Source organism: Cornus florida, unplaced genomic scaffold (assembly GCF_030987335.1).
Source record: "Cornus florida cultivar Cherokee Brave unplaced genomic scaffold, ASM3098733v1 CherokeeBrave_3.0.0_Hap2_Chr05, whole genome shotgun sequence".
NCBI classification, from domain to species: domain Eukaryota; kingdom Viridiplantae; phylum Streptophyta; class Magnoliopsida; order Cornales; family Cornaceae; genus Cornus; species Cornus florida.
This window is the reverse complement of record NW_026775575.1, coordinates 100,393,240-100,417,693: the sequence shown is the minus strand read 5'-3', so window position 1 is coordinate 100,417,693 and position 24,454 is coordinate 100,393,240. Positions and strand designations below refer to the sequence as shown.

General features: G+C 35.2%; 3 protein-coding genes across 4 annotated transcripts; 1 reads left to right on the top strand and 2 right to left on the bottom strand.

The window, feature by feature from the left end:
• Positions 1-805: 805 nt before the first annotated feature.
• LOC132307979 (uncharacterized) lies at positions 806-6,714 on the top strand. 2 transcript variants are annotated; one of them, XM_059805908.1, is made up of 3 exons: positions 806-4,200; positions 4,887-5,748; positions 5,902-6,714. In XM_059805908.1, the coding sequence occupies exon 1, from the start codon at positions 986-988 to the stop codon at positions 2,744-2,746; it is 1,761 nt and encodes a 586-aa protein (XP_059661891.1). In that variant the 5' UTR covers positions 806-985; the 3' UTR covers positions 2,747-4,200; positions 4,887-5,748; positions 5,902-6,714. The 2 variants fall into 2 exon arrangements, with proteins under 2 accessions (XP_059661891.1, XP_059661890.1); XM_059805907.1 differs by having other exon boundaries at positions 4,887-6,714.
• Positions 6,715-6,974: 260 nt separating this feature from the next.
• On the bottom strand, positions 6,975-13,507 carry LOC132307980 (membrane-associated progesterone-binding protein 4). Its single transcript, XM_059805909.1, has 8 exons — positions 13,133-13,507; positions 12,957-13,033; positions 12,619-12,690; positions 11,194-11,231; positions 10,924-10,967; positions 10,383-10,429; positions 7,585-7,759; positions 6,975-7,263 (listed from the first exon to the last, which is right to left on the bottom strand). Exons 1-8 carry the CDS (start codon positions 13,376-13,378, stop codon positions 7,096-7,098), a joined length of 867 nt encoding a protein of 288 aa, XP_059661892.1. The 5' UTR covers positions 13,379-13,507; the 3' UTR covers positions 6,975-7,095.
• Positions 13,508-14,599: 1,092 nt separating this feature from the next.
• LOC132307982 (uncharacterized) lies at positions 14,600-22,497 on the bottom strand. The gene is made up of 3 exons (XM_059805910.1): positions 22,036-22,497; positions 19,281-19,304; positions 14,600-15,363 (listed from the first exon to the last, which is right to left on the bottom strand). Exons 1-3 carry the CDS (start codon positions 22,250-22,252, stop codon positions 15,017-15,019), a joined length of 588 nt encoding a protein of 195 aa, XP_059661893.1. The 5' UTR covers positions 22,253-22,497; the 3' UTR covers positions 14,600-15,016.
• Between the last annotated feature and the right edge of the window lie 1,957 nt (positions 22,498-24,454).

Below are 24,454 nucleotides of genomic sequence, written 5' to 3'. Positions count from 1 at the left end.
CTACTATAAATTAAGTGGAAGTGGGAGCAATAGAATTTGTCCAATCTTCCTCCTTCTATGATTTATCAGGAGTGGACTACTATAAATTAAGTGGAAGTGGGAGAAATAGAATTTGTCCAATCTTCCTCCTTCTATGATTTATTAGGAGTAAAATATTTATTTTTTAGTTGGTACACACATTTATATCCTCCATTTAACAAGTAAGAGTTTAGTATCACGGTCTTGTCACTAGTTATCTTGAAAAAAAATTCATTTGATTTAGTATTATTTTTCACAATGATACAAGTTTTTATTTGTTTATTTTAGAAAAGTTTAAAAAGATAGTGTAAAATCATGAACATTTGTATTTGTTTATTTTAGAAAAGTCTAAAAAGATAATGTAAAATCATGAACATAAATGATTTTTCGTGCTTCTCTCATTATGTCATGTAAATTTATTTATTTAAATTTTATAATTACTTTTTATAAAAGACAAAAAATATTTGCTTGACATAAATTAATATAAACATCTTACCTAGAATAATTTAATTAAAAATATATGCTTATAATTTTCATACTAAGGTATTAAATTGTACTTTCACACAATTTTCTTAACAAAATTCATGCTAATAAATGTATGATAAAAAAATTTATTTTTCTTTCAATTACTTAAATGTCTTTAATTTTCACTCTATCATTAATTTTTATCTAATCAAATGTATACTTGGTGAATTTTTCTCTCTCTCTTTTTTATTCACTTGTCAAAATTTTCCTTCATTTATTTTGTTTTTCATATAGGAGGAATTTACTACAATACCACTGTGCTTTATTTGTTTCCTATTTCCTAATTGTCTAACAAATTTTTTTTTTCCCGGGCTAAAAAGAAAAAAATATATATATAAAAAATAAAAATAAAAACCCAACTTTTGCCGTAGTCTCTTCCCTCTCCCTTTGGTCTTTTATTTTCCACTGGGCGGGGGAGAAGAAGGAAAGGAGGAGGGAGGAGATGGAAATGCAGCAACTTCTGAGCATGGGCTTCCCCGACGAGTTGGCCGCTGAAGCCCTCGCTGCCACCGGTGGAAAATCCATCGTCAAAGCCACCGAATGGATTCTCAACCACAAAACTGATTCTAACCCCACCTTAAACCCTAGCCCCACCACAACCACCACCACCACCCCCACCATCCTCGCCGATGCATCAACTCCTTTTCAGCCCAAAATTGACCGATTTTTTAACTTTCATTCCAAACCATCATCCCAATTAACCACACACAAAACCCAACTCAAGAAACAGGAAGAATCAACTCACCACCACCTCAAACAGGAAGAAGAGGAAGAAGATGACGCAGAGCAACGAAAGCGTCCCAAACACCACCACCACCAACACCCATTAACAACGAAAAGAAATTCTCTTTCTTCTTCTTCAGTTCCGTATGTGGAAGACAGACCACCCCATCAACCGTTATCGGAGCGTATGCGTCCTCGTACCGTCGACGAGGTTGTGGGTCAGGACCACCTTCTCGCCGCCACCTCCCTCCTTCGCTCCGCCATCGATTGCAATCGTCTCTTCTCCATAGTATTCTGGGGTCCACCTGGTACTGGTAAGACTTCCATTGCCAGAGCCATTGTCAATTCCTCCTCGGTTTCTTCTTCCTATCGATTTGTTGCTTTATCGGCTGTAACTTCTGGGGTCAAAGACATTAGGGACGCTGTGGAGGAGGCTAAGAAACAGAAATTGAAGCATAACAAGAGAACTGTTCTGTTCGTGGATGAGGTTCACAGGTTTAACAAGTCACAGCAGGACTCGTTCTTGCCTGTGATCGAAGATGGGAGTGTCGTCTTCATGGGTGCCACCACAGAGAACCCGTCTTTTCATTTGATTACGCCATTGTTGTCCCGTTGCAGAGTTCTGACCCTTAACCCTCTGAAGCCTCACCATGTTGCCACTCTGCTCCGGCGAGCTGCTGCTGATTCCGAAAAGGGGTTGGCCAGGAGTATGGGGATGAAATCTATTGTGGTTGATGATAAAGCCATTGAGTTTCTTTCGGAAAATTGTGATGGGGACGGTAGGGTGGCCTTGAATGCTTTGGAAGTTTCTTCTGCAACAGCTTTGGCACGATTGCAATCCGTTTCAGGTGATAAAGATGGCAATGGAGGAGGAGGAGGAGGAAATGTGGTCACAGTCACTCTTGATGATGCCAAAGAGGCACTTCAAAGCAAGCATCTTGCTTATGACAAGGCAGGTGAAGAGCACTACAATCTCATCAGTGCACTCCACAAGTCCATGAGGGGAAGCGATGCTAATGCATCCATTTATTGGCTGGCTAGGATGTTGGAAGGTGGTGAAGAACCCCTCTACATTGCACGCCGACTCATCCGGTTTGCGAGTGAAGATGTTGGATTGGCTGACCCGTCTGCTCTCAATCAGGCTGTTGCCTGCTACCAAGCTTGCCATTTTCTTGGCATGCCAGAGTGCAATGTGAACCTAGCGCAGTGTGTTGCTTACTTGGCTTTGGCTCCTAAATCGGTTTCCGTTTATCAAGCATTGGGGGCTGCACAGAAGGTGGTGAGGGAATCAGTTGGGCAGAATGAGGGAGTGCCACTCCATCTGAGGAATGCACCAACTAAGCTAATGAAGGAAATTGGGTATGGGAAGGGTTATATCTACCCTCCTGACAATCCTTCATCATCCCAGACCTATTTACCACCATCTCTTCAAGGTTATAAGTTCCTCAACTGGCCAAATGGTACTGGCACAGATCGATGAGAACCATTCAGTGACAGTTGGATGTTCATGAAGATATTAACTTTTGTGAAGATATTAACTTTTGCTGGTTTGGTGCTCCTTCCTTTTTCTCTTTTTTCGTTTGCTTGTCCAGCTTGCATGTTTCTGTTGCTGCGAAAATTGGAAGCTTTTTTGTCCATATGTTTTGCACCATTTTGTTTTTTAAAAAGGATAGGAACATGACAATGGAGAACAAAAAGAAAAGATAATTAATCTTTTGAATTTTGCATAGATGAAATTTCATTTTGATGGTACTCTTAGATTATGTGTAGCTGAACTTTCCGTTTGTGCTACTTATTGACTTGTGTTGCTTGAAATCTTTATAGCTTACTACTGCCCTGTTAAGATTATATACTTAAATTACACAGATAGCAATATCCTGTATATACAGAAAGTTCAGAAACGACATGGGACCTTAGTCAGAATTAACTGGCTCATGAATGGACCAAACTCATCTTTGCCCTTATCAACAACTAACATATGAAAGAAATCAAATGATTTTTAATTTTGATTTTGGTTGAAGTTGGGTCATTTCACAATGTAGAAGATTTCATCAAATTTTGAAAGGTGTTATTGCTATGGTGGACATATTGAAACATCATGGATTGATTAGGAAGATTATTCTGTAAGGTTCCATTTCAGTTTCCTCATTGAGTTACGCTCAAAAGTGAAAAAAAAAAGAAAAAGGCAATCCACACACAAGGAGTAGTTTGTGCCATTTCATGTTTTGTTGCCAAAGCCTAAAAAACGAAAAGAAGAGGGGAAACATTGTTTGGTTAGTATTTGTTTTTATGTAAAAGTTGGAAGCAACTGAAAGAAACATGTACGAGCTAAAAGCAAGTAATTAAATTCTTTTTCGCTCAAAACACTAGAAAGCTACAGTTTATTTGCATAGCAATACAACAACGGGTATAGTAAGCAAAATTGTACGAAAAGAAAAGAGGGGGGTTATGAAATAACCATAGCGGATGCATTGGATGGACACTAAGCAGGTGACCATCTCCGTCTATCAAAACAACTGGAAATGTTTCAAAAAAGGTAGGCATATGACGTACAAAAAGTTCACGTCCTTCTTTATCTCTAAAGCCAGAAATTGGAGTAAAAAAGGACTTATATATATATATATATATATATAACCTTTTCAATCTCTCTCTCTCTCTCTTACACTGACTAAACCCTTCTGTCAATCCCTCTCCATCGATGATGACTATTGAAGAACCCCAAATAGGCAACTGATGAAGCTCCCAGAGGATGATGTTACATATCTTCAATCTCTTGCTCTCTCTGGAACTTTCGATATCTCTCTAGAATGCAACTCTGAACCTCACAACTCACCCCTCCTATCACTCCCTCTCCATGGTTGACAGCTGTTGAAGGACCCCAAAACGGCGACCAGCTAAGCTCTATCCAGAATCTTTGATGTCTCCCTAGTTCCTGTAAGTTTCTCCTATCTTGTTATTTATTTCTTTCTATTGGTATTTGCATGATATATTTATTGATCATTGGAGGATTTTCAATTTTGAATATATGTTTTGAAGAATCAGTTTGGATATTTGTAAATTATTTTGATATAGGATTTAAAATTCTGATTTTTGTTGGTTATGGTTGAGGCTATGGCTGTAGCTTTTTGGGATCTAGGATTTTCGGTATAATGTAGGTGTTCTTCCATTTTGGCAGTATGGTTTGTAGATGCTTCATGTTAGGGTGTAGAACTATTGTCAAAACTATTTTTTTTGCATCTTATTTTATTTTATATGTATAAATCATTATAGGGATTTTAATTCAAAGTACTTTGGATTGTATCTTTGAAGTTACTTTTTGATTTGGCATTGAATTGGGATTAAATGATCTGTGGAATGATATTTGATCAGTTTCCTTTTTATTGACATAATCTTACAAACCCATCCATCTCATTGTGGTTTACAGTGTTTTGGGGCTTTCAATGTTCTTTTACTGTTGAAAATTGGATTTTATTTTTTAAAAAAGTCCATGGGAAGTATATGCGGAAAGTTACACCATCTCTAAAAGCTTAAGCTTTGTGAGTAGATTGTTGTTAGCACATACATTTATCTTGACAATGATGGATCTCTGATAGGTGCTGTTATTGAATGTGTTTTGGCAGATGGGAGGGAAGGTTCTGTTATGGGGAGTATTGCTTCTTCTTTTCTGTTCTTTTTTGTGCCTTGCTCTTTGTTGCGTTATTTCCCATTAGCTGCCTGATACAGGTATGTTTCTCATTGTTATTCTTTTTCTTTTTCTTTTTTGTTATACCGGCAGCATTGAATTTACCTAGAAAAGTATCACTCAGCCATGGCTTTCTTTTCCATATGATCTGATCCTCCTGATTGACCACAGCAAAACTGAAGTTGCATGATAAGATAGATACCATTCTTGCCCGCAGCATAGCTTGAAAGATGAGAGAGTTTAATCAAGAAACGTGCCCAGACTAAAAGGCCATTTGCCTTGAAAAAAGTTGCTAGTTCGATGCATATAATGAAATTGAAGAGATGGGTTTTCACAAGGATTTGAACATATAAAATACCCATGCTTGGAGCAATCATATGTGTTTTGTTGAACATATTTACTACTTCTTTGTCCTCTGGAAATTTGATTGCGTATTGATGGGATTTTGCAGGGTAATGAGATAAAAGTTCAATGGCAGTTGCTCAAACTACAAAAACTAATTTAATGCTGACAATTTCTTTTCAAGTGCCAGGAGAAGCTACAGGAATGGCTGAAAGGGTACTTACTGGTGACTGTTATTATCAACCCTTGGAAATACCGCCACTGTATTGCACCGCGAAGATATGCCAGCGGTCAACTTGAGCCTATACCTTGGTTTATCCTATAGCCACAAATTCACTGATTAAAAATTTGCTCAAACAAAAACCAATCTGGCCTTTTCTCCCAGTCCCGCTCTTCTTTCTACCCATCCAAGATACCTCGCTTCTCTATCTCTCACGTGATGTAACTCACGCGATAAGGTATGTCTCTCACACGCATACACCGCCTCTGTGTCTTACTCTATTTAATCGATTTCTCTTTCAAGGACCTCTCCAGGCATCCACTGGGCTTCTGTTTTTACTCCCCTTCATGATTGTCACATTGTGAATTGAAGCTCTGTCAATTTTGATTAGGCACCTCTCTCCCTACACGCGCGCGCATATTAAGGCCAAAACCGTTGATGATACACACACAACCTTAGTGATCCTAATTTTCCTCTAGCCCCACGCTTGACCTCATGCCAAACCTTGGCCACTCAACATTGTTGTCGTACAACCTCCACCCTCACAAATATGAAGGCAGGCTTCCTCAGCATCGCTTGGAATGGATGTTGCCACATTGTCCTCAGTCTATCGTGAAAACAAAGACAAAGGCATGTGACGAAAGGAAAAAGCTATATGCATTTCCTTTTCGGATTTTCCACTAACATATTGGATTTCGACCAAGTGAAAGATCCCGAACCATGTGTTGGAGTTGCAAATGAAATTGATAAATGTTATTCGATCGAAAAAAAAAAAAAAAAAATGATAAATTGACATTGAAGTCCAAAGAAACTCTTCGGAGTCAAGCTGCATGTAGAGGCCAGAATGTGCTGCTTCACCACCTCACTAGATCTATCGGATATAGCATCTGTTGGATCCTAAGCCAACATTAAATCTTGTGACTATGAAGTGAAGTTGGCAGCACAACTCGATGCAACTGGCTGCATGTCGGCGGACATACTACATGATACTTTAATTTTCTGATAAGCCCGAGCATGATGAAGCTGGTGGTTGTAATGATGGAGATGAAGTTTGTGTTCATGTTTCCTAGTTTTTAAGTGCAGGATTTTCAATTTCTTGTTGTATTTCTGTTTTTACGTATTTTAGTGTGTTTTTATGTTTTAAAGTTCTCCACATGTAATTACATTGCAATTATCAATGGAATGGTCATTTTGTTTTGTTCAAGTGCCCTCACAGATCAAGAGAGCTTTCTGCTGCCTCCAAGCAGAGATGAATAAGATGTTAAATTACCATAATTGTTGTTACTCAAACATCACAAATCTAATCCAATGAGATGATTCAAATCAACAAAGAACGTTGTAAAAAAGAAAACAAAAATCATCAATAGTATAAAATGTACATAATAAATTACAAAACGTAGTTCATTTAGCTACAAAACGTGTCCTCAATGGAGTTAATTTTTTTCTTCCAGACTGTAATATTGCTTTGATGTTTTTTTTTTTTTTTTTTTTCTGCTTTCTTATATCTGGCTTGTCAGTCACTGGAATATTTGTTTTTAACACATTTATAAACTTAAAATCTACAGGGACGTGAATTTTACAATCCTTAAAGTCGGCATAGCGTGCCGAAATAGTCACATCCTTCATAGATTTCTAATCCTGGCTGATCCAGTTCGTCATCTCTTAAGCAGACGCAGCGTTTACTCATTTTCCCAGTCAAAGCTATTTCTAGTGGTCTCTGGACTAACCTTGGATAGCCTATGTCGCACCAAACCTGGCCAAAACAGTCCAAAGTGAGATAGAGCTCAATGAAAATTACAGAAGCCTCCAATTCTTTGTGAGGTGACTAATCTATTATTTTATGCATTCCAAATGCACTGTAGTAAACCACATCTCAGTACCACAATGTGTTGGCAGTGGCATCCTTCTTAAAAGCAAAATAAGTAATTAAAATAAAAATTGGAAATTTGGAAGGAAGAAGTATTAAAAAAACAATCTGGCAAAGATTAGTTAGAAATTTTAGAGAAAATTGGTGGGATCTTCGGGCAGGCAATGACTGGTCTGGATTTTAAACATAAAGTTATAAAACTCATACCTCTGAACCCGTTTCTTGACTCCACCTTGAATTGCAGCTAGGTAATTTAGCTTCTTCATTCTTCTGTTTCTCCATCAGCTGTGCACCTCTAGCAGCCTTTGCTTCCACCCCTTTCAAATATTTTGTAGGATTGCCTTGGCTATCATAGTAACGCCCCACTAGCTTGCCAACAAATCTGACAATCACAATTCAAGACCAAGTAAACATCAACTTTTGCCCGCAAAAAAAAAAAAAAAAAGGAAGCTTCAATGTTGCACCGATTCCTTTCAACCCTCAAAAAATGACATGCTATACACAAATATGTCAGCCCTCAAATATATTTATGCTCAATCACTCAAAAGTGCAAAACTTAATAGCTATCATCATCAATATCATTCTTGTTTTGACCACAATTGACGACTTTTAAGTTTTTTCTATTACAATTTATGTCTTGATTACATCTAATTTCTTAACGTTTATTCTTATTATTTCATCTCATGTTTATATTAGTATGCTTCTTTATCTCTTACTTTCTATTCTAGCTAATTTTTCTTTTTGTCTTAGTTTATCTGCCTGTTTACGTTGTATAGATCTATGAAACCTAACCTACTTTCTTGTGTCACTTTTAGGTACTCCTATTATTAATCTCAACATTCTCAATTCAGCAATACTGATGCATTGTTCTTGTTTCCTTTTAAATAATCAACATTTTGTTCCTTAAAAACAGGTCCCCTTATAACTGGCCCTTAGAATTTTCTTTTTCAACGTATTTAATATACTCTTATCACATAAGATGACATTAGTTTGTCACCATTTTACTCAATATGTTCCAATTCTGCTTATTATATCATCATCTATTACCCAAACATTTTGTATTATTAATCTCAACATTCTCAATTCAGCAATACTGATGCATTGTTCTTGTTTCCTTTTAAATAATCAACATTTTGTTCCTTAAAAACAGGTCCCCTTATAACTGGCCCTTAGAATTTTCTTTTTCAACGTATTAATCTCAACATTCTCAATTCAGCAATACTGATGCATTGTTCTTGTTTCCTTTTAAATAATCAACATTTTGTTCCTTAAAAACAGGTCCCCTTATAACTGGCCCTTAGAATTTTCTTTTTCAACGTATTAATCTCAACATTCTCAATTCAGCAATACTGATGCATTGTTCTTGTTTCCTTTTAAATAATCAACATTTTGTTCCTTAAAAACAGGTCCCCTTATAACTGGCCCTTAGAATTTTCTTTTTCAACGTATTTAATATACTCTTATCACATAAGATGACATTAGTTTGTCACCATTTTACTCAATATGTTCCAATTCTGCTTATTATATCATCATCTATTACCCAAACATTTTGTATTATTAATTGTAAAATTCTACAACGATTACTTGACACCGCCTTCCTTCAAAATTTTGTTTCATTAGTATGTTTAATCATTCAATTTTACAGTTATTAGAATTTACCAAGATTCAACAGGTATATCCTCTAGACCTATAGCCTTACTACTCCCCATATTTTTGAGTGATTCCTCTACCTCTGTATGATTTATTTGACTCATCAAACTTGTAATAGGCACACTACTCCCGGTCCCTTCTTTAGGATTTCCTCACGTAAGAATCTTGAAAATAATTTTTCATCTATATAGAATGACTTTCTTTAACTAATATTACTTGTTCGATACACGTATGTTGTCAATGCATTTAATTGATCTCCCTATAGTAAACCTATTTCTCTTTTGTTCATTTGTAAATTACCCTTTCTAGCCTCCATTGTATCTAGTTTTCCTGTAACACTTCCCTTTGTACTACCTTTTAATTTCTGAACTATTTTCATATACTAATTATTTGGCTCTATTCACATTTCCCTGTGTATTATTTTTTAGTTTATTATATCTTTCTAAATCCTCTTGTTTCTTACCGTTTTGTCATTCTTTGAATTTTATCATTACACCACTATGTTTCTTTCTTATAGATTTCTTCCATTTAGTCCCTCCAAAAGTTTCTTTAACCACATTTCTCATATATTCAGCTGTTCTTAAGCGTAAAATATTTATATTGTCATTCCAATTCCATTGCTTCTCTAAAAATAATTTCTCTTTGGACTTTAACTTTTGTTACCATTCAGTTCTTTTCATTTTATGTTCTGATATCCTTTGCTTACACTTCAATATTTAAATCATTTGATAACTAAATCCAGTATTAGCATCAGTAGTCAATGTTATATGTAAACTTTCTGCACAGAAAACCTCACATTTTCTTTACATGTGGTCAACTCTCGTCTTCTATGTAAACAATAATGAATTGGTATAAATGTTTTGCTTTTTAATAACATATTTGCTATGGCTAGGTACCTTTGCAAATTATTTAGATTGGTTCATTTCTTTCTCCAAAACCATGTCCCTTAGAACTCGTATCTTGTTCAATCAATTCCTGCTTATCCATTGAAACCCACCCTTTAATATACTTTCATGAACTTTATACACACACACACACACACACACATTATGTTGTTTCATCCTATGACTCCTAGAATATGCTTTTTATCTATTTTCATTTAATCCTCCTTGTGGCGGACAAAATGAGCTTCTGAAAATTTTATACCAATCAATAAGTTTTGGAAGCAACGAATACAAGAATAAATTTTGGCTCTACTGAATAAAGTTTCTAGCTACAATGACTCATGCCAAACACAAATGAGAACTTAGGTTAAGCAGGGTAGTTTTTCTTCCCTTTAGTCATTTTCTATCCAACTAATTTCCAACTTTCCACAGCATTCAAAAGAAAAGATACCCAGACAACATATAACTCACGTGTATGTCCTGTAGTAGAAATCTCGCCAATCAACAACGCTCTTCACCTATAGACATGAATCAAGTAACATAAAGCTCTTTAGAGTTACAGAAGCATCAAACATGATGCATATGTCATGAATTTGCATTAAAAAAATGATGCATGCAACAAAAATTGTATGAAACCAATTCCAAATAGTTTGGATGAGGAAGTATTTGCTCCTTTTCTCGCTTTTTTAGGGATGTGTCTATTGTATAAATAGTATGACAATGCACAGGTACATTAAAAACAAGGCGACGATGTCAAATTGAGAAACACACTCTAAAGTAAAACGGGGAGAAAATCTAAAATGCTGCAAATAGTGCATAGGGAACCAGTACATATAGCATGATGCAGAACAGCCAAGCACTTATTGATGGGTTATGGAGAATTTGAGAGAAGAGGGATGCTCTAGTCTGTTAGACTTTAGTGTCTAGGTGTTGGCAAATTTTGTATGCTAAAGCCTTCTATTGTAATTTTTGCAAACTATGATAATGAGGAAAGGCAAACAACATTGATTACCTCGGGGCTAGATAAACCATGCAATGAATCAGTAAGACCATCTCCTATGTCAACAAAATGACAGAAAGAATTAGAAAGAGAAGCAAAGCTGAAATATGTGAACAAATATATACATCATCCACCAATTTTACCTATGAAAATTCCTGAAACAAAGGACTAACAAACTAGAAATATCCATGAAATCAGTGTTAGAAGAAAAATAAGTAAATAAATACACAATCCACCAATTTTACCCGTAATTTTTTTTTTTTCTTCCCTAAGCAATTTTACCTGTAAAGTTTCCTGAAACAAATGCACGTGAAGCATCCCTGAGATCATTAAAAATGAAAAGGTGAAAAATGTTAGTATACAAGTCAGACAAGTATCCACAAAAACAATCAAAGAGACGTGCAATTGAATATTATGTCAGATTGTTGAAGCTTCAAAGGAGAGGTGTATCTAAGAATGGTGATCCAAGACACACAAGATGCAAGCATTGGAAAATTAGGTCCAGCCCGGGAAGGGCCCTATCATTTTACCAAAGCATGTGGCATCGATTCGCATGAGTTTGAAACATTTAAGAAAGAAAATTCCTTAACCATGTAATGTTGGAAGTTCTATCAATAAAAACACGATCTACTCAGAAAACAATTAATGCCCATGTTTCTTTCAGTTTGCTCAACCTGATAATATCATACAAAGTTGCACACACCTCCTTACTACAACGCCATGGCAAATTTTTTTACATAGTATTGATATAAAATTTTACACGTTGAGTTATTAGAAACAGGGGCCATTGTCTGATATTTTGGTAAAATGATCAGTTATCACATGCGAAAATGCAGATCCAAATCATAAGAGCATTCACTTTGTGTGAATAATGTAAAAAAAATAGATTTGTATCTAGTTTTCCCCTCATGACACCCTCAATAAACAAGAACCACAGTGGGTAACAACTAACAACCCTTGTGACCCTATGAGTTATCAGATACATAAAATGGTCTAGCATAACCTTTTTTTAAGTTGTTGTCGTCGTCATCATCCTTGCCTTAATCCCATATGAATGGTGTCAGCCACATGAATTCATTTTTTCCATTCTTTTCTATTATACGCCATCTCACCTCTTATATTTAGCTTATTAAAATCATTTTTAATAGCTTCACCCCACAATAATTTGAGTCTGTCTTCTCTGTCTCTTCCCTTCTATGGCAAACTAATCTTCCTCTTCTAATTGGCGCATCTACAGATCTTCATTGTATGTGTCCATACCATCTAAGTCTACTCACTCTTATTTTCTCACTAGTGAGTGTCACTCCTAATTTTTCTCTCATGCTTTCATTTGTGATCCTCTCTCTTCTAGTCACTCCGATCATTCACCTTAACATTCTCATTTCTGCTATATGAATGTGTTGTTCTTATTATTATTATTTTTTTAATTCCAACACTCTGGCCCATATAGAATAGTTGGCATAAAAAACCAGCCAAAACGGGTGCAACACAACGACTTTCCAGGGGATCATCCTGGTACTACTCTTGCCCAAGCATGCTTAACTATGGGGGACCCCAATCACGATCCTGTTGTAATGGGACCAGAATCATACAGTGTTCCTTTATGTATATATGCCAATGGTTTGAAGCAACACTCGATATAGAAATGTATATGGCATAATTAACAAGAACTGAAGGAGCCAAACAAAATAAATAAAAAGAACAAACCTTCCAGCAAAATGACTGTAACCTCCTCCCGGACCATAATGAGCTTTTCCTTTTGTTACATCGAACACTGAGCTGATTATTTCACCCAAAAGTAGAATTTTATAAATTATGACTCACTAAAATCCATCTCATACAAAAACACAACAGAAGACTAAAAATAAACAACATAACTTCTGTTTGATTGGCGAGAAACCTAGGAAAAATTGAATCGTAAAACCAGAAATCTCTAAAAAATAGCCGCCCAGGCCCCAGGAATCAAATTTCTGTTCTTTTTTTCCTTATAATGTTTTCTTAGCAATCAAACAAAACAAAGCCAAAAGAGAAAGAGCGAAGATTACCCAATGATTCCAAGAAGAATGGGCAAGGCGTCATCAGTTCCATTGTAGATTGCTAATTCTTCTACGGTGAAGAGTCTCTAGGAATATTGGCAAGCAAAGACTAATTTTTTCACAAAATAAATAAATAAGATAGCTCTATTAATATATAGATATAAGCAAATAGTGTAAATACAAACCGGTGGAATGGGAGGTTTTTGTTTGAGGAGAGAGAAGAGAGCAACCGAGACGGCGATCCCTAGAAAAGGGGACGACGCCATCAACATTTTTGCCGCCATTTTGCAGACCGAGTCAGTAACAATCGGAAGGACAATGACCCAACTCAGAGTCGAGTCAATCCTACACCAACATATAGATATAGCAGCGAACTCACAGGATCTCTCTCCCTGGGTGACTTTTCTGCGACGAGCCTTCGTCCAGTACATTCAACTGACCCGTGAAGATACTACTACTACGCCAATATCATATTTTCTTTTCTTTTTCTTTTTCTTTTTTTATTGATTTTCGTGAAGTCATTTGTTTAAGTGCAAGCCCTCTTCCCTCTTTTTTTCTTTTTTGGAAAAATTGAGAATAGAACCAAAATTAATTTTATTTTATTTATTATTATTATTTTTTTTTTGGTAAGAAATTCAAACACCCATTTGCTAGACTTGAAATGTGCAGTTCAAATCGATTGATTCAATGCTTTTATTTTATTATATGTTATTTAACCATAATACCATTTATTACTTAAATTAAAACATTTGAATGAGTGATAAGTTTTTGTATTATATAATAAATATTTATTTTTTCTTTCTTCTCTATTGACTATAACTCACTTTTAAAGGGTAACTACATGATGAATTATAGTCAATTACAGTACACGATACCATCGCAATCCAAAAAAAAAAAAAAAAAAAAAAACACTACTTTAAGAATTGGAGGTGGGTGTTTCTTTTGTTTGTCCACAGATTTATGGTGTCAGGATCAATATTTAATAAAGAGGTTGAGTCAGTCACATGGAGAGCTACACCTGAGAAAGAATGCATCAGTAAATGGTATAATCTAGCATGGAGTCTTCATCCCCCAACTTGCTCTTTTTTGCAAACATTCAGATTTTATTCTCTCTGTACGCATAAGCACATGACCATACCAATTACTTGGAAAGATGACTCCTTTACCCTTAATAAGCATATGAGAAACTGTCGGAGAACACACATACACGCACACAAAACAGAGGATTATGTCTAGCTTCTATATGCCATAATTGTATGGGGTGCAGATAATGCTCTGGACCATTTCTGTTGCCCTTTCGCAAATTCAATTTGGAGGTGGATTTCTTCTCTGCTGTCATGCAGTCTTCCACATTGTGTCTCTTTGTAGCAGCCAATTGATTAGTTTCTGGCTAATATTGTATTCAACTCTTTTAGACATAAATTATTCACAATGATTTCTCTACAATAAACTTCACTAAATTTCTCGGTATTCATTTCTCTTCATCAATGCAATTTTCGGCATTTCAGGAAGAAATGAAAAGAAATCAAATCACAGAACGAATGTACTTCGAAGATGAACCTGTTCCCACGCTACGTTTTGGAAACAAAATAACTCCATAGATAATGTAGCAAGCAAATTCAACTGTATAGACCACGGCAATTGTGGTGGTATAGTCCAAATCAAGTTAAATTTTTATTTTAATAATAAAGATATAGAAATAGTTCAGGCACTTCAACAATAACATATTCATATCCGGCAACCATTTTCATTGGACAAAAGGCAATCACGTATTCACATTCTCTACTATAGAGTCTAACAATGGGACTTCTCAGTTAAAAGATGGAAAAACAAACTGGATAAAGGCCATGCAATTTTAGCACAAGAGGCCATGAAAAGAAATATAACTTATATTTTCAAAAGAATATAACTCCTAAACTTGGAACATTAAAGAACCAGATCAGACGGCTAAAGACAGTTGATCAAATTCATAAGCATCACCCTGGTTCTGAGGTGAGATTATATGGAAGTTCACTGTGGAGATGAAGCAATACCTTCGTGTGATAATTCCATTTTAGGCCATTACCATTTTAAACAGCCTGTACATTTCCCTGAGACTGGGTTCGTGACTTGGCAACCCCTTCTTTCCATCCTTTCTGACGAGCCCTCAGCTCCCACATTGCAGTCAGTCTCTTTTGTGACAATAAAGCAGCTTCAGCTTTTTCCCTTGCCTCTTCGCAAGTCTCCATCCCTGAATTGCACTTGTCTGCCTCCTTTTGGTACTGAGATGTCAACTTCTTGGCCTCAAGCAGTGCCATGTCAGCGCGCTGCTGGCTTTCTAAAGTTTCAGCTTCCCGAAGCTTCAATTCCTCAGATAAGAGCTCCGCAAAATTCTTTTCAGTGTCCTCACTCACTTCTGGATCATGCTTTGCACAATCTACAAGAAATAAACAAATGAAACAAACAAAATGTAGGAGGTTTACAAGTTTTAGTGCAACCACAAGAGTTCTACAGAAGTCAAGAGCATAGAGTTTATACTAATTTTGCAGATTCAAGGTAGTTAAAATTCCAATACTTGGGTTTGATCAGATGGCAGGGTCTAACAGTTCATATCTTGAGGCCTTAATTTTGAGTCCTGATTTAAACGATATTCTTGATTTGCAAGTGACTGCAGATATTCGAGGTTTACATTGTAGCCAGGAGTTCAAAGGGTGCATGGTTGGGACAGTTCCTCATTATCAGGCAAATTTTCTTTTTTATACCTGATGTATGTCAAGCAGGTTCTTTAAGCTTGAGGCGTGACTTTGAAGTTTGAAAAAACAAAATCATATCCATATCCAAGGTTTGTCATGTCAGGTTTTCATCATAATATCGAGTATATCTTGGTTGAAATTCTTTGGCGTTGAATTAGGGCATGGAGGAAGAACAGTTTGTTCCTTGCCACCATAAAAAACACCTGACTATTGCATGGGAACAGGTTATCTTCGAAGTACGTTTGAAGTGCAAAGCATATATAGTAGATTGTGGTCCAAGGAGGAAAAGACTATTACCTCGTTTGGTCTCTGCTAATGTGCTGTAATGATAAACTGGATGGGTACAAACATATTTTTTAGCATTATTTGCACAAAGTGGTTGACCTCGTACTTGAGTTTGTGTTCACTTGTCCAACTTTAATACATTGCAACTATCTACATATGGTTTGCTAATAATTGCAAAACATGACCTAAAATAATACACAGTTTCTGGCTTTAAATGTCAACTTGTTATGGAAAAAAGGAAAAAGAACATGAACAATCAGATAAAATAAACCATCTGACTTTAAAGGAAAAAGCTTGCCTTAGGCCGCATAAGCAGGACTATCCTTCTTATGTTGATATGGACAAATAACAACATGACATGTGTCAAAAAAAAAAATTAAAGAACCATTCGGATCTTTTCACGGGTCATCCAAAAAGAAAGAGGATTTTCTCTCACGCGTGTGTGAGACCTGATAGAGGGCTCTCCCTCTCTTTAACTCAGTGTTGTTAAAGGCACGCCTAGGCTCGAGGCTCAAGTTTAGAGCCTGTTGTCATCCCAGGCTCACTGATGTTTACTAGGCGCGCGCCTCAGTTGCGCCTCGTCCTATTTGTGAGGCGCGCCTAGGTGCGCCTCACTGATATTTGTTTTAAAAAATACAATTGTTCTATTTCTTAAGCCAAAAATGGTACTTTTGGCAACTTAATAAACAAAAAAGAAAGCTCAATTATACGATATAAGGAACTTTTGTTCAAAAGAATAAAAAAATAAGAAAGCATAAGAGTCAAAGTGTTAACCGAACAACGATAGAATGAGATTGTGAGACGAAGACGAAGACGAAGCACTAGTTGCAGAGATGAACGACGAAGCCATATCAGTTCTTTCTTTTATTTTTTCTCTCTCTTCTCCTCTAGATCTCTCCTCTCTTCTTATCTTTGTTTACATCTCTCTCTTCGTCTAGTTCTCTCATCTCTCGTCTTTTTTTTTTTGGCTCTGTTTTTTCTGTTTTTTGTTAACATATTTATTTCTTTTTGTGCTTTGTTTTGCCATTCACAAAACACATTTTGCTTTGTCTTTCAAGAAAACAAATTTGTGCTTTGTTTTATGGTGTTGGATGCTTATATAGTTGATGGATTTATTTTTTTATATTTGATATTAATTTTTAGAATATTGATATGACTTGTGAGATATGAATGTTATTATAGTAGTTTAAATTTTCAATTGTATACCTCACTTCACTCAGGCGTGCGCCTCGCGCCTAGGCTCCAAAGGACCTCTAGTGCCTTGGGCCTTTAATAACTATGCTTTAACTCATGATTCTTCTCTCTTCCCACCAAATCCCCATTGATGCCCACCATCTCCCCAATTCTGAAACCCTAATATTAATCCTTTCTTCCGTCAACTGACCTCCACCACCTACACTGCTTGCCACCTCCTCCATTCCCAAACCCTAATCTTTTACATCCAATCTTTAGAAATGATTCAAGCTGCCACATTCGTTGCCTGCCATCTCTGTTGCAACCCCATCTCCAGAATGACTCAAGAGGCTAACCAATTAATAAATACGCATAGCTCTAGTGGCATCCAAAAATTTGAGATTTATCACCACCTGTTGCAATTTGAAGCCAAATTAATTTCCTTAAACTCCATTGATAATTGGAGTCTTACAATTGTGGTTAATTTACCATGTTTGAGCTAATTGTTTAGCTTCTTCTATAACCGATTGCAATATAAAGGGTTTGCAATAGAAAATCTCAAACGCATAAGGGGAAAAAAAAAAAAAAATCTTTCTTTTTGGATGATCTGCAAAAAGATCCAAACAATTTTTATTAATTATTTTAAAAAGTTTTTGACACATGTCATATTTTTATTGGTCCATATCAGCATCAGAAGGACATTCCTAACCATGTAGCTTGAGGCAAGAATTGTTCGATTTTAAAACGTAACTTTGCTCTTCTTCCTTTTCTTTTCCCTGAATATATACTTTTAGACAATTTCTGTACTTTCATTGGTCCAAGGTCATCCAAAATATTTATTTTTCAGACATAATAATCTCCCTACAAGCAACCACCTTGTCGAGGACACTATACCTAAAACCACATGTCATAGACCAGTTCCAGAGTCTGATACCCATGAATTTGCCATACCATAAGAGAACTACAAGTACCCTACCATCAGCCTTTTTGAGAAGACCCTTTATTTCTTCTCAGTAAAAAGAAAATGACCACATCACTGATCACACATATGGAGAACTGTAGGAAACTAAAGTCAAATAGTTTGTGTATACTCGGATCGGTTTTGATTAAATGGAAGTTCTTTAAGTAATATCCATATAACAAAATACTTAACTTACACAAACATGCCTCAATTAACATGTCTTGTGTTTACATTCATACCTTCTAATATTAGAGAAAGGGGAATATGAGGCTTCCGCACTGCATTTCTTGAAATAATTTACCGCTTTGTTTTGCTACTTGAAAGGATTTGACTTCCTTGAAATCCCTAGTGGTAAATCTTTTTCTAGGTAATATAATAATCTTTTAACAAATACTCATTTCAGATGCTATTGAAACTTCCTCTTATATGAGCTTAAAAAAAATGATACATTGATTAACTTTCTGTTGGTTAACCACATCCTCTTTTGTAGACACCTTGAGTATATGTCAAGATATGCAAATACAGAACTCTTAAGGGAAACGGGTACATCCCTCAGTCAGAACAGCTAGGTGGGCTAGAAAAAAACTCATCAAGCACTAACACTAGAAGAACCTCATATTTGACACCCAATACATTTTTTTCAATGCCCTGAACTCTCAAACATGATTGATTGTTTCCCTAAAGTAGGTAAACAAACTTGAGATGAGAAAATCATATTTGACACCCAATACATTTTTTTCAATGCCCTGAACTCTCAAACATGATTGATTGTTTCACTAAAGTAGGTAAACAAACTCGAGATGAGAAAAATATGAGACTCTGAGGTCGTGGTCTTTTTCAGTTTTGTTTTCTTGTTACATGGGTTTGCCCCCTTGGCACCTATAGTGAGTTGCTTAAAAAAGCAAACTCAAGATGAGAAAAATATGAGAAAAAAGAAAACATTAGTTTAGGTCTGACATATTTTCTGCTACATGGGTTTTCTTGAAGTAATTTCTGTTGGATATATTTTGGTTTTAGCTTTAGGTCTGACATATTTTCTACTAATATGCTGTGTCATTGAATTAAGAAACATGTACATATAGAACCAAAGCAAAGAAAAAGTAGAACAATCCTCTACACACAACAAATCAAAACATTTTGCATCCATTTTCATTACATACAATATATAAATGAGAAACTAACCTGCAAAGGAACCGTTGCTTAGTCCTGCAATAAATATAGAGAAAAGATCAAAAAGTTGCACATTTTGATCATCAAAACCATGAAAAAAGAAAAGAATAAAAAGGAAAAAGAAAGATATTGAATATAGTAGTCTTCGGCGGAAATATTGTTAGTAACTTAGTATGCAAACTAATAATGCCTCCTGCTTAGGCACACAGATGTCTCATGTTTAACTCCAGGGGTATTAAACCTCTGCCGTGGGCTTACCTGAGCTTTTGGTTTGAAGGAGATTGCAAATATCTGAAGGGATTAGTCATACTCCCTAAGGGGTGGAACACTGGACACCACTACTCAATAAATGAAAAAAATAATAGTGCCTCCCTCAAACCTTGGGTTGGCATATCAAGTACAAGAAGACCAACAAGTGAAACACAAAGTCCATTGAAATGAAGGCCAAGAATTAAAAAAGGCATATAGACATGACATTGAATAATGATCAAAACAATGGGTTCAAATGTCAACACTTGTCTTTTAAAGTGTGTTTAAAACGAATCTTCAAGCTGTACATATAATGTGCCATGATACTATGAAAACAAATAGATAAAAGTTTATTGAAGATGGCATAACAGGGTCAATTTCTCGTGCCCATAAAGGATAAATGGCTATTGATAAACTGATAAGATGAGATGGAATTCATGTCACAACTCAAAGAGTTAGAAAATTGCCATCACTTATTATGGATAATGTTTTTTGTTCAGCAAATATACTTCTGAGAGAAGTTCACCAATGGGAAAAAAGAATTCTCCAAGATCCTTGAATTAAAAGTAGAATAGCTTTCAAATAATAAAAAATGAACTGGATAACCATGCCTAATTCACCGTTGAAATGAAAATGGAAAATATATATATATAAAGCTTATAGAAAGCTTGTTTCCCTTTATTTCTCTCCCTCTCTCTATCTTTTTTGCCATAAGATAAGCTTGTCCTGTCAATTATTTATTGTTCTTACCACATTATGTTCTTTATCGCACTTTTGCCTTCACCTACATGAGTCAAGGTCAGAAACACAGAAGCACCCCAAGATAGTCAAGGTATGCCAAAAATAACGTTTTCTTTGGTGCCTATCTCAATACATCACTTTATTAGGAATCTGAATAAGGAGATACTTTGTTTTAGGCCTCAACATGAGTACATAAAGGACCTATCTCCAAGGATCAGCAAAAAATGAACATCATTAAACTCTTTGATCACCAAAAAAACCCATGAAGAAGCAGACTCTTCTCCCCTCCACATCCACTGAATTTGAAATTTTCAATGCAAAACTTTGCCCATTTCTTAATTAAGATCAGGAGAGAGACCTGAGAAGGATTCTCTTTGCTCTTGCTCGGGCTTCTTACCCAGAAAAAATCACTCAATCATTATTGCGTAAATAAGTGGTTATCTTCAAGAGAGAAAGAGAGAATCGAAAAACCACTGCCCCGTGCTGATTTGCAAAACTTTGCCCATTTCTTATCAGCACCCCACCCAAAACACAGCTAAGAAAGGACAAGACCTCAAAATTTTCCACTCTATCCATTATCAAAACCAGAGAATTTTTTAGTAAAGAATGGTTCAGAGCAATCCAGTTATACTGCTATCTCTCTCTCCCGACAGTTCTTGCATGATCTTCTCTTTTCTCTTGCAGTGGTCACTCACAGTGGTGCTCTGCTCTTTCACTATCACTCTATCGACGACAATAGTGAGGCACCACAGCTGCTGGTGACGCACAGCTCTCTCTCTCTCTCTACAGGTTACACAATCTCCCTTTCATCAAACTCTCTCATTCAACACTTTCACTCAATATTTCCCCACTCATATCTTTAACACATCTCCCTCTCATCCAAAAAAACTCACTCATGATTCACACTTTTTCATGGAACAGTATGTGAGCATTGGAGGTTTCACATAAAAATGAGCTTTCCCCGGGTGCATCGCGAGCAGAGCAAGCTTGAACAATCGAAATCATGGTGGCTCGGGCACACTTCTCTCTCTCTCTCTCTCCAACACCGAAACATACCAAAACATTTTTGCCAAATTATTGTTAATTCTTGATTGAATCTCTCTATTGTGTGTGCACAAAGGCGTTTGAAAAAATACTACATATATTTAGCCTTGTAAACAACCAATAAAGCTTGTGTGTGTAAATTTACTATTTTCAGGAAGGCTGTAGAGATAAGTAGTGAAGCAACAAAATTGAATTACTAGAAAAGACAACACCATGGCACCATATTTGTTATTGTCAAAGCTAGATCAATGCAAATTTGTGCCCTAAGTGTTTAGTTTCACATATATAGACTTCTGTAAGTAAGTACATTTAAGGTAAATATGACCATGTCTGAGATCGGCAGTAGTTAGAATCATCCTATTAGCTTCCTATCAATGAACAAATTCATTAATTAAATCAGTAAGCCTAGTAAGAGTGATAGGTTATACTTATCAGGAGTACAAATAATCAAACCATCAAGAGATCTACCGGTAAAGGTACGTCCTAAAACATCGTTTGGTTCAAAGGATTGGCGATTCAAAGGAAAAAAAAAATGCAATGAAAATGAATTTTGCTTTTCTTTTGTCGCACAATCCGTGACAAAAACAAAGATCAATTTTCCTATTTACATATAAAGGTATGCGAATGAGTACATATTCAAATACTACTAAAAGATCAACTTTAAGACCGATCGATTCAAATAAAGAATTGAAGAGATCAAAGCAGATCTGGAGATTGACGTGAGAGAAAATACCTTGGGGAATGGAGAGAAGAGGTTGAGAAGAGCAATCACAGAGGCAAGGAGGGCAAGAGGAAGACGAAGATTCTGAGCGACTTACTGCTGCTACGCCTTCCATGACGTGCCAGTAGAGAGGGGGGCCTACTATGTAGCCAGCCATGCACAGTGCCATCAGCCCTAAGGTCGCCTTCAACAACGCCGGAGTGCAGGGTCCAGCGTGATTCAGCGCCATTTTCTCTCTCCAAATCTTTCTCTCTCTAGGTTTTTAGAGTGATGCTGGAGAAGTGAGATCGGAAGTGAAGAAAGAAATTGATGGGCGACGAACAATGAGAGTCGACGCGTTAAAGGGGAAGCATGTGATGTGGGGTTAGGGGAAAAATGGTAGTCGGCGATGGATCAGCTACTCTTCTTCGCATTCCCTGCGTCCACCCTTTTAACGACTCATCTTTTGTCCTTCATATTATCTCACACTACAATTTTTACTCTTTTTTTTTATTTTGTGATTTTTTAGCAAACGCAATCTATGCAAATAATACATTCACCCACCCTTTACCGCAAAAAACAAAAAACAAAACAAACTACTATTCAAATAATATAAATTTTAAAAATATACAAACTATACAAATAATACATTCACCCACCCTTTACCCCAAAAAAACAAAAAACAAAACAAACTACTATTCAAATAATATAAATTTAAAAAATATATATTTTTTAAATTAAAAAATTTCAAGCTAACGCACAAAAATTATACTATATGATTTTGAACTAATTATCATGCATACATATGTTCGGTTTCATATTGGGTGTATTTATTGAGTGATTTTAAAATGAATAAATAGGTGTCGGGAATCTCAGAAGTGACTAAAGTGTAATACAGCGGCAAGCAACCAAAGCGGTTGTTTGGGGCCTTCAATTTAGAAGTACCTCAAATTTAGAATCATAATGCAAATATAGTAACATGTGCATGTGACCGTAATTTTCATAATTAAAAAACAATACACACTTATATATCACTTAAATTTATGACAATAAATAATTTTTTTTAAATATATATATATATATATATATATATATATTTAAATTTAACACGTGTACTTATAATATCAATTTATATATATATAATACAACATTTTGTATCGTAACAATAATTTGTTTTTGTCCCCTCCCATAAAAATAATAATAATAATAAATAAATAAATAAATAATTTTCTATATTTAAACTTAGAAACTTGTTTATTATATTATTTTATTATTTTTTAACTCATATGCATGCATAGCAGACTTTGTTAAGCCTAGTGTAAACAATCAAAATTTTAACTGCAATCAATTGTCACATTCTCCAAAATAATATTAAAGATTTCCTAAAATATGACATGGTTTCTTGATGGAACGTAATTATTTTCAAAGTTACAAGTCTTAAAAGAAACTTTACAAAAGAAACAAAAAAGACAAAAAAGGCAATTAAGGTATTAAATCTTATAAAAAAGGTTAAGTTATTATTTTCCAAATGTTTAGGGTGCCTATACAATATTATTGACTATCATAATTACAGTTGCATTTGCTCAAAGAAGCTTTTCTAAGTTAAAGTTGATTAAATCTTATCTACTGTTTATTGTCCACAATATGTTGGAGAAACTTAATTAGAACATTTTAATTGACAATTTTGCAACTCAAAATGTAAGATGATCACATTTATTTTCATATTTGTGATTAAGATGTGTTGAATATATATATATATATATATATATATATATAATGTAAACTGGATTGGACTTATAAAGTATGAAGATCAGGTTTTGTTTTATGTATTTTCAACATTAATATATTTTGTATTTATCAACTAATTTTGATGAAAATTTTACACTCTTATAAATTTTTGGCACATGTGAAACTTAATGTACAAAGGGCCTCTCAAAATTTGTATCATTGACGTATACTAGGTGGTTTTGGGGTTCATGAATGGGTGTACAAAATTTCATATATATGCTAATAATTTTAGTTTTTTTTTTTTTGCAAACATTTTAGTTATCAAATGACTACTACTCTTTTTTTGTAATATAATTGTTTTTTTTTTTTTTCCTTAAAATTTGTACAGTATTTAGATTCTGTTTAGTTATAATGGTACAAATACATAAGGCAAAATTGGGAATGATTGGTTGCTCAAGAGTACTTCCCATCTACCACTTTTCTTTTCACTTGTAACCAATCAATTTATTTAAATTGCATTTTTCTTTTTCTTTTTTTGAACTTTTAATTACTATATATATATATATATATATATATATATAACAAGACAAGTGTGATTCCAAATAATTCGTTTTTTGGCATCGCTCCTAAGTGGTGAGCCTTAACAAGATATGGCCACCTTAACAAGACATCTGCTATTAATGATTACATCCCTAGAATAGTAAACGTATTCAAAAATCATTAG

Coding starts and splice junctions, on each gene's coding strand:
- LOC132307979 (XM_059805908.1), top strand. CDS start 986: ATGGAAATGCAGCAACTTCTGAGCATGGGCTTCCCCGACGAGTTGGCC.
- LOC132307980 (XM_059805909.1), bottom strand. CDS start 13,378: ATGTACTGGACGAAGGCTCGTCGCAGAAAAGTCACCCAGGGAGAGAGA. Junction 7,760..10,382: donor TTCTACTACAGGACATACAC/GTGAGTTATATG, acceptor TGTGATTGTCAG/ATTTGTTGGCAAGCTAGTGG. Junction 7,264..7,584: donor GTCAAGAAACGGGTTCAGAG/GTATGAGTTTTA, acceptor TGTTTTGGCCAG/GTTTGGTGCGACATAGGCTA.
- LOC132307982 (XM_059805910.1), bottom strand. CDS start 22,252: ATGGCGCTGAATCACGCTGGACCCTGCACTCCGGCGTTGTTGAAGGCG. Junction 19,305..22,035: donor TCTTCTCTCCATTCCCCAAG/GTATTTTCTCTC, acceptor TATTTATTGCAG/GACTAAGCAACGGTTCCTTT. Junction 15,364..19,280: donor AAGCAACGGTTCCTTTGCAG/GTTAGTTTCTCA, acceptor TATTTCTTGTAG/ATTGTGCAAAGCATGATCCA.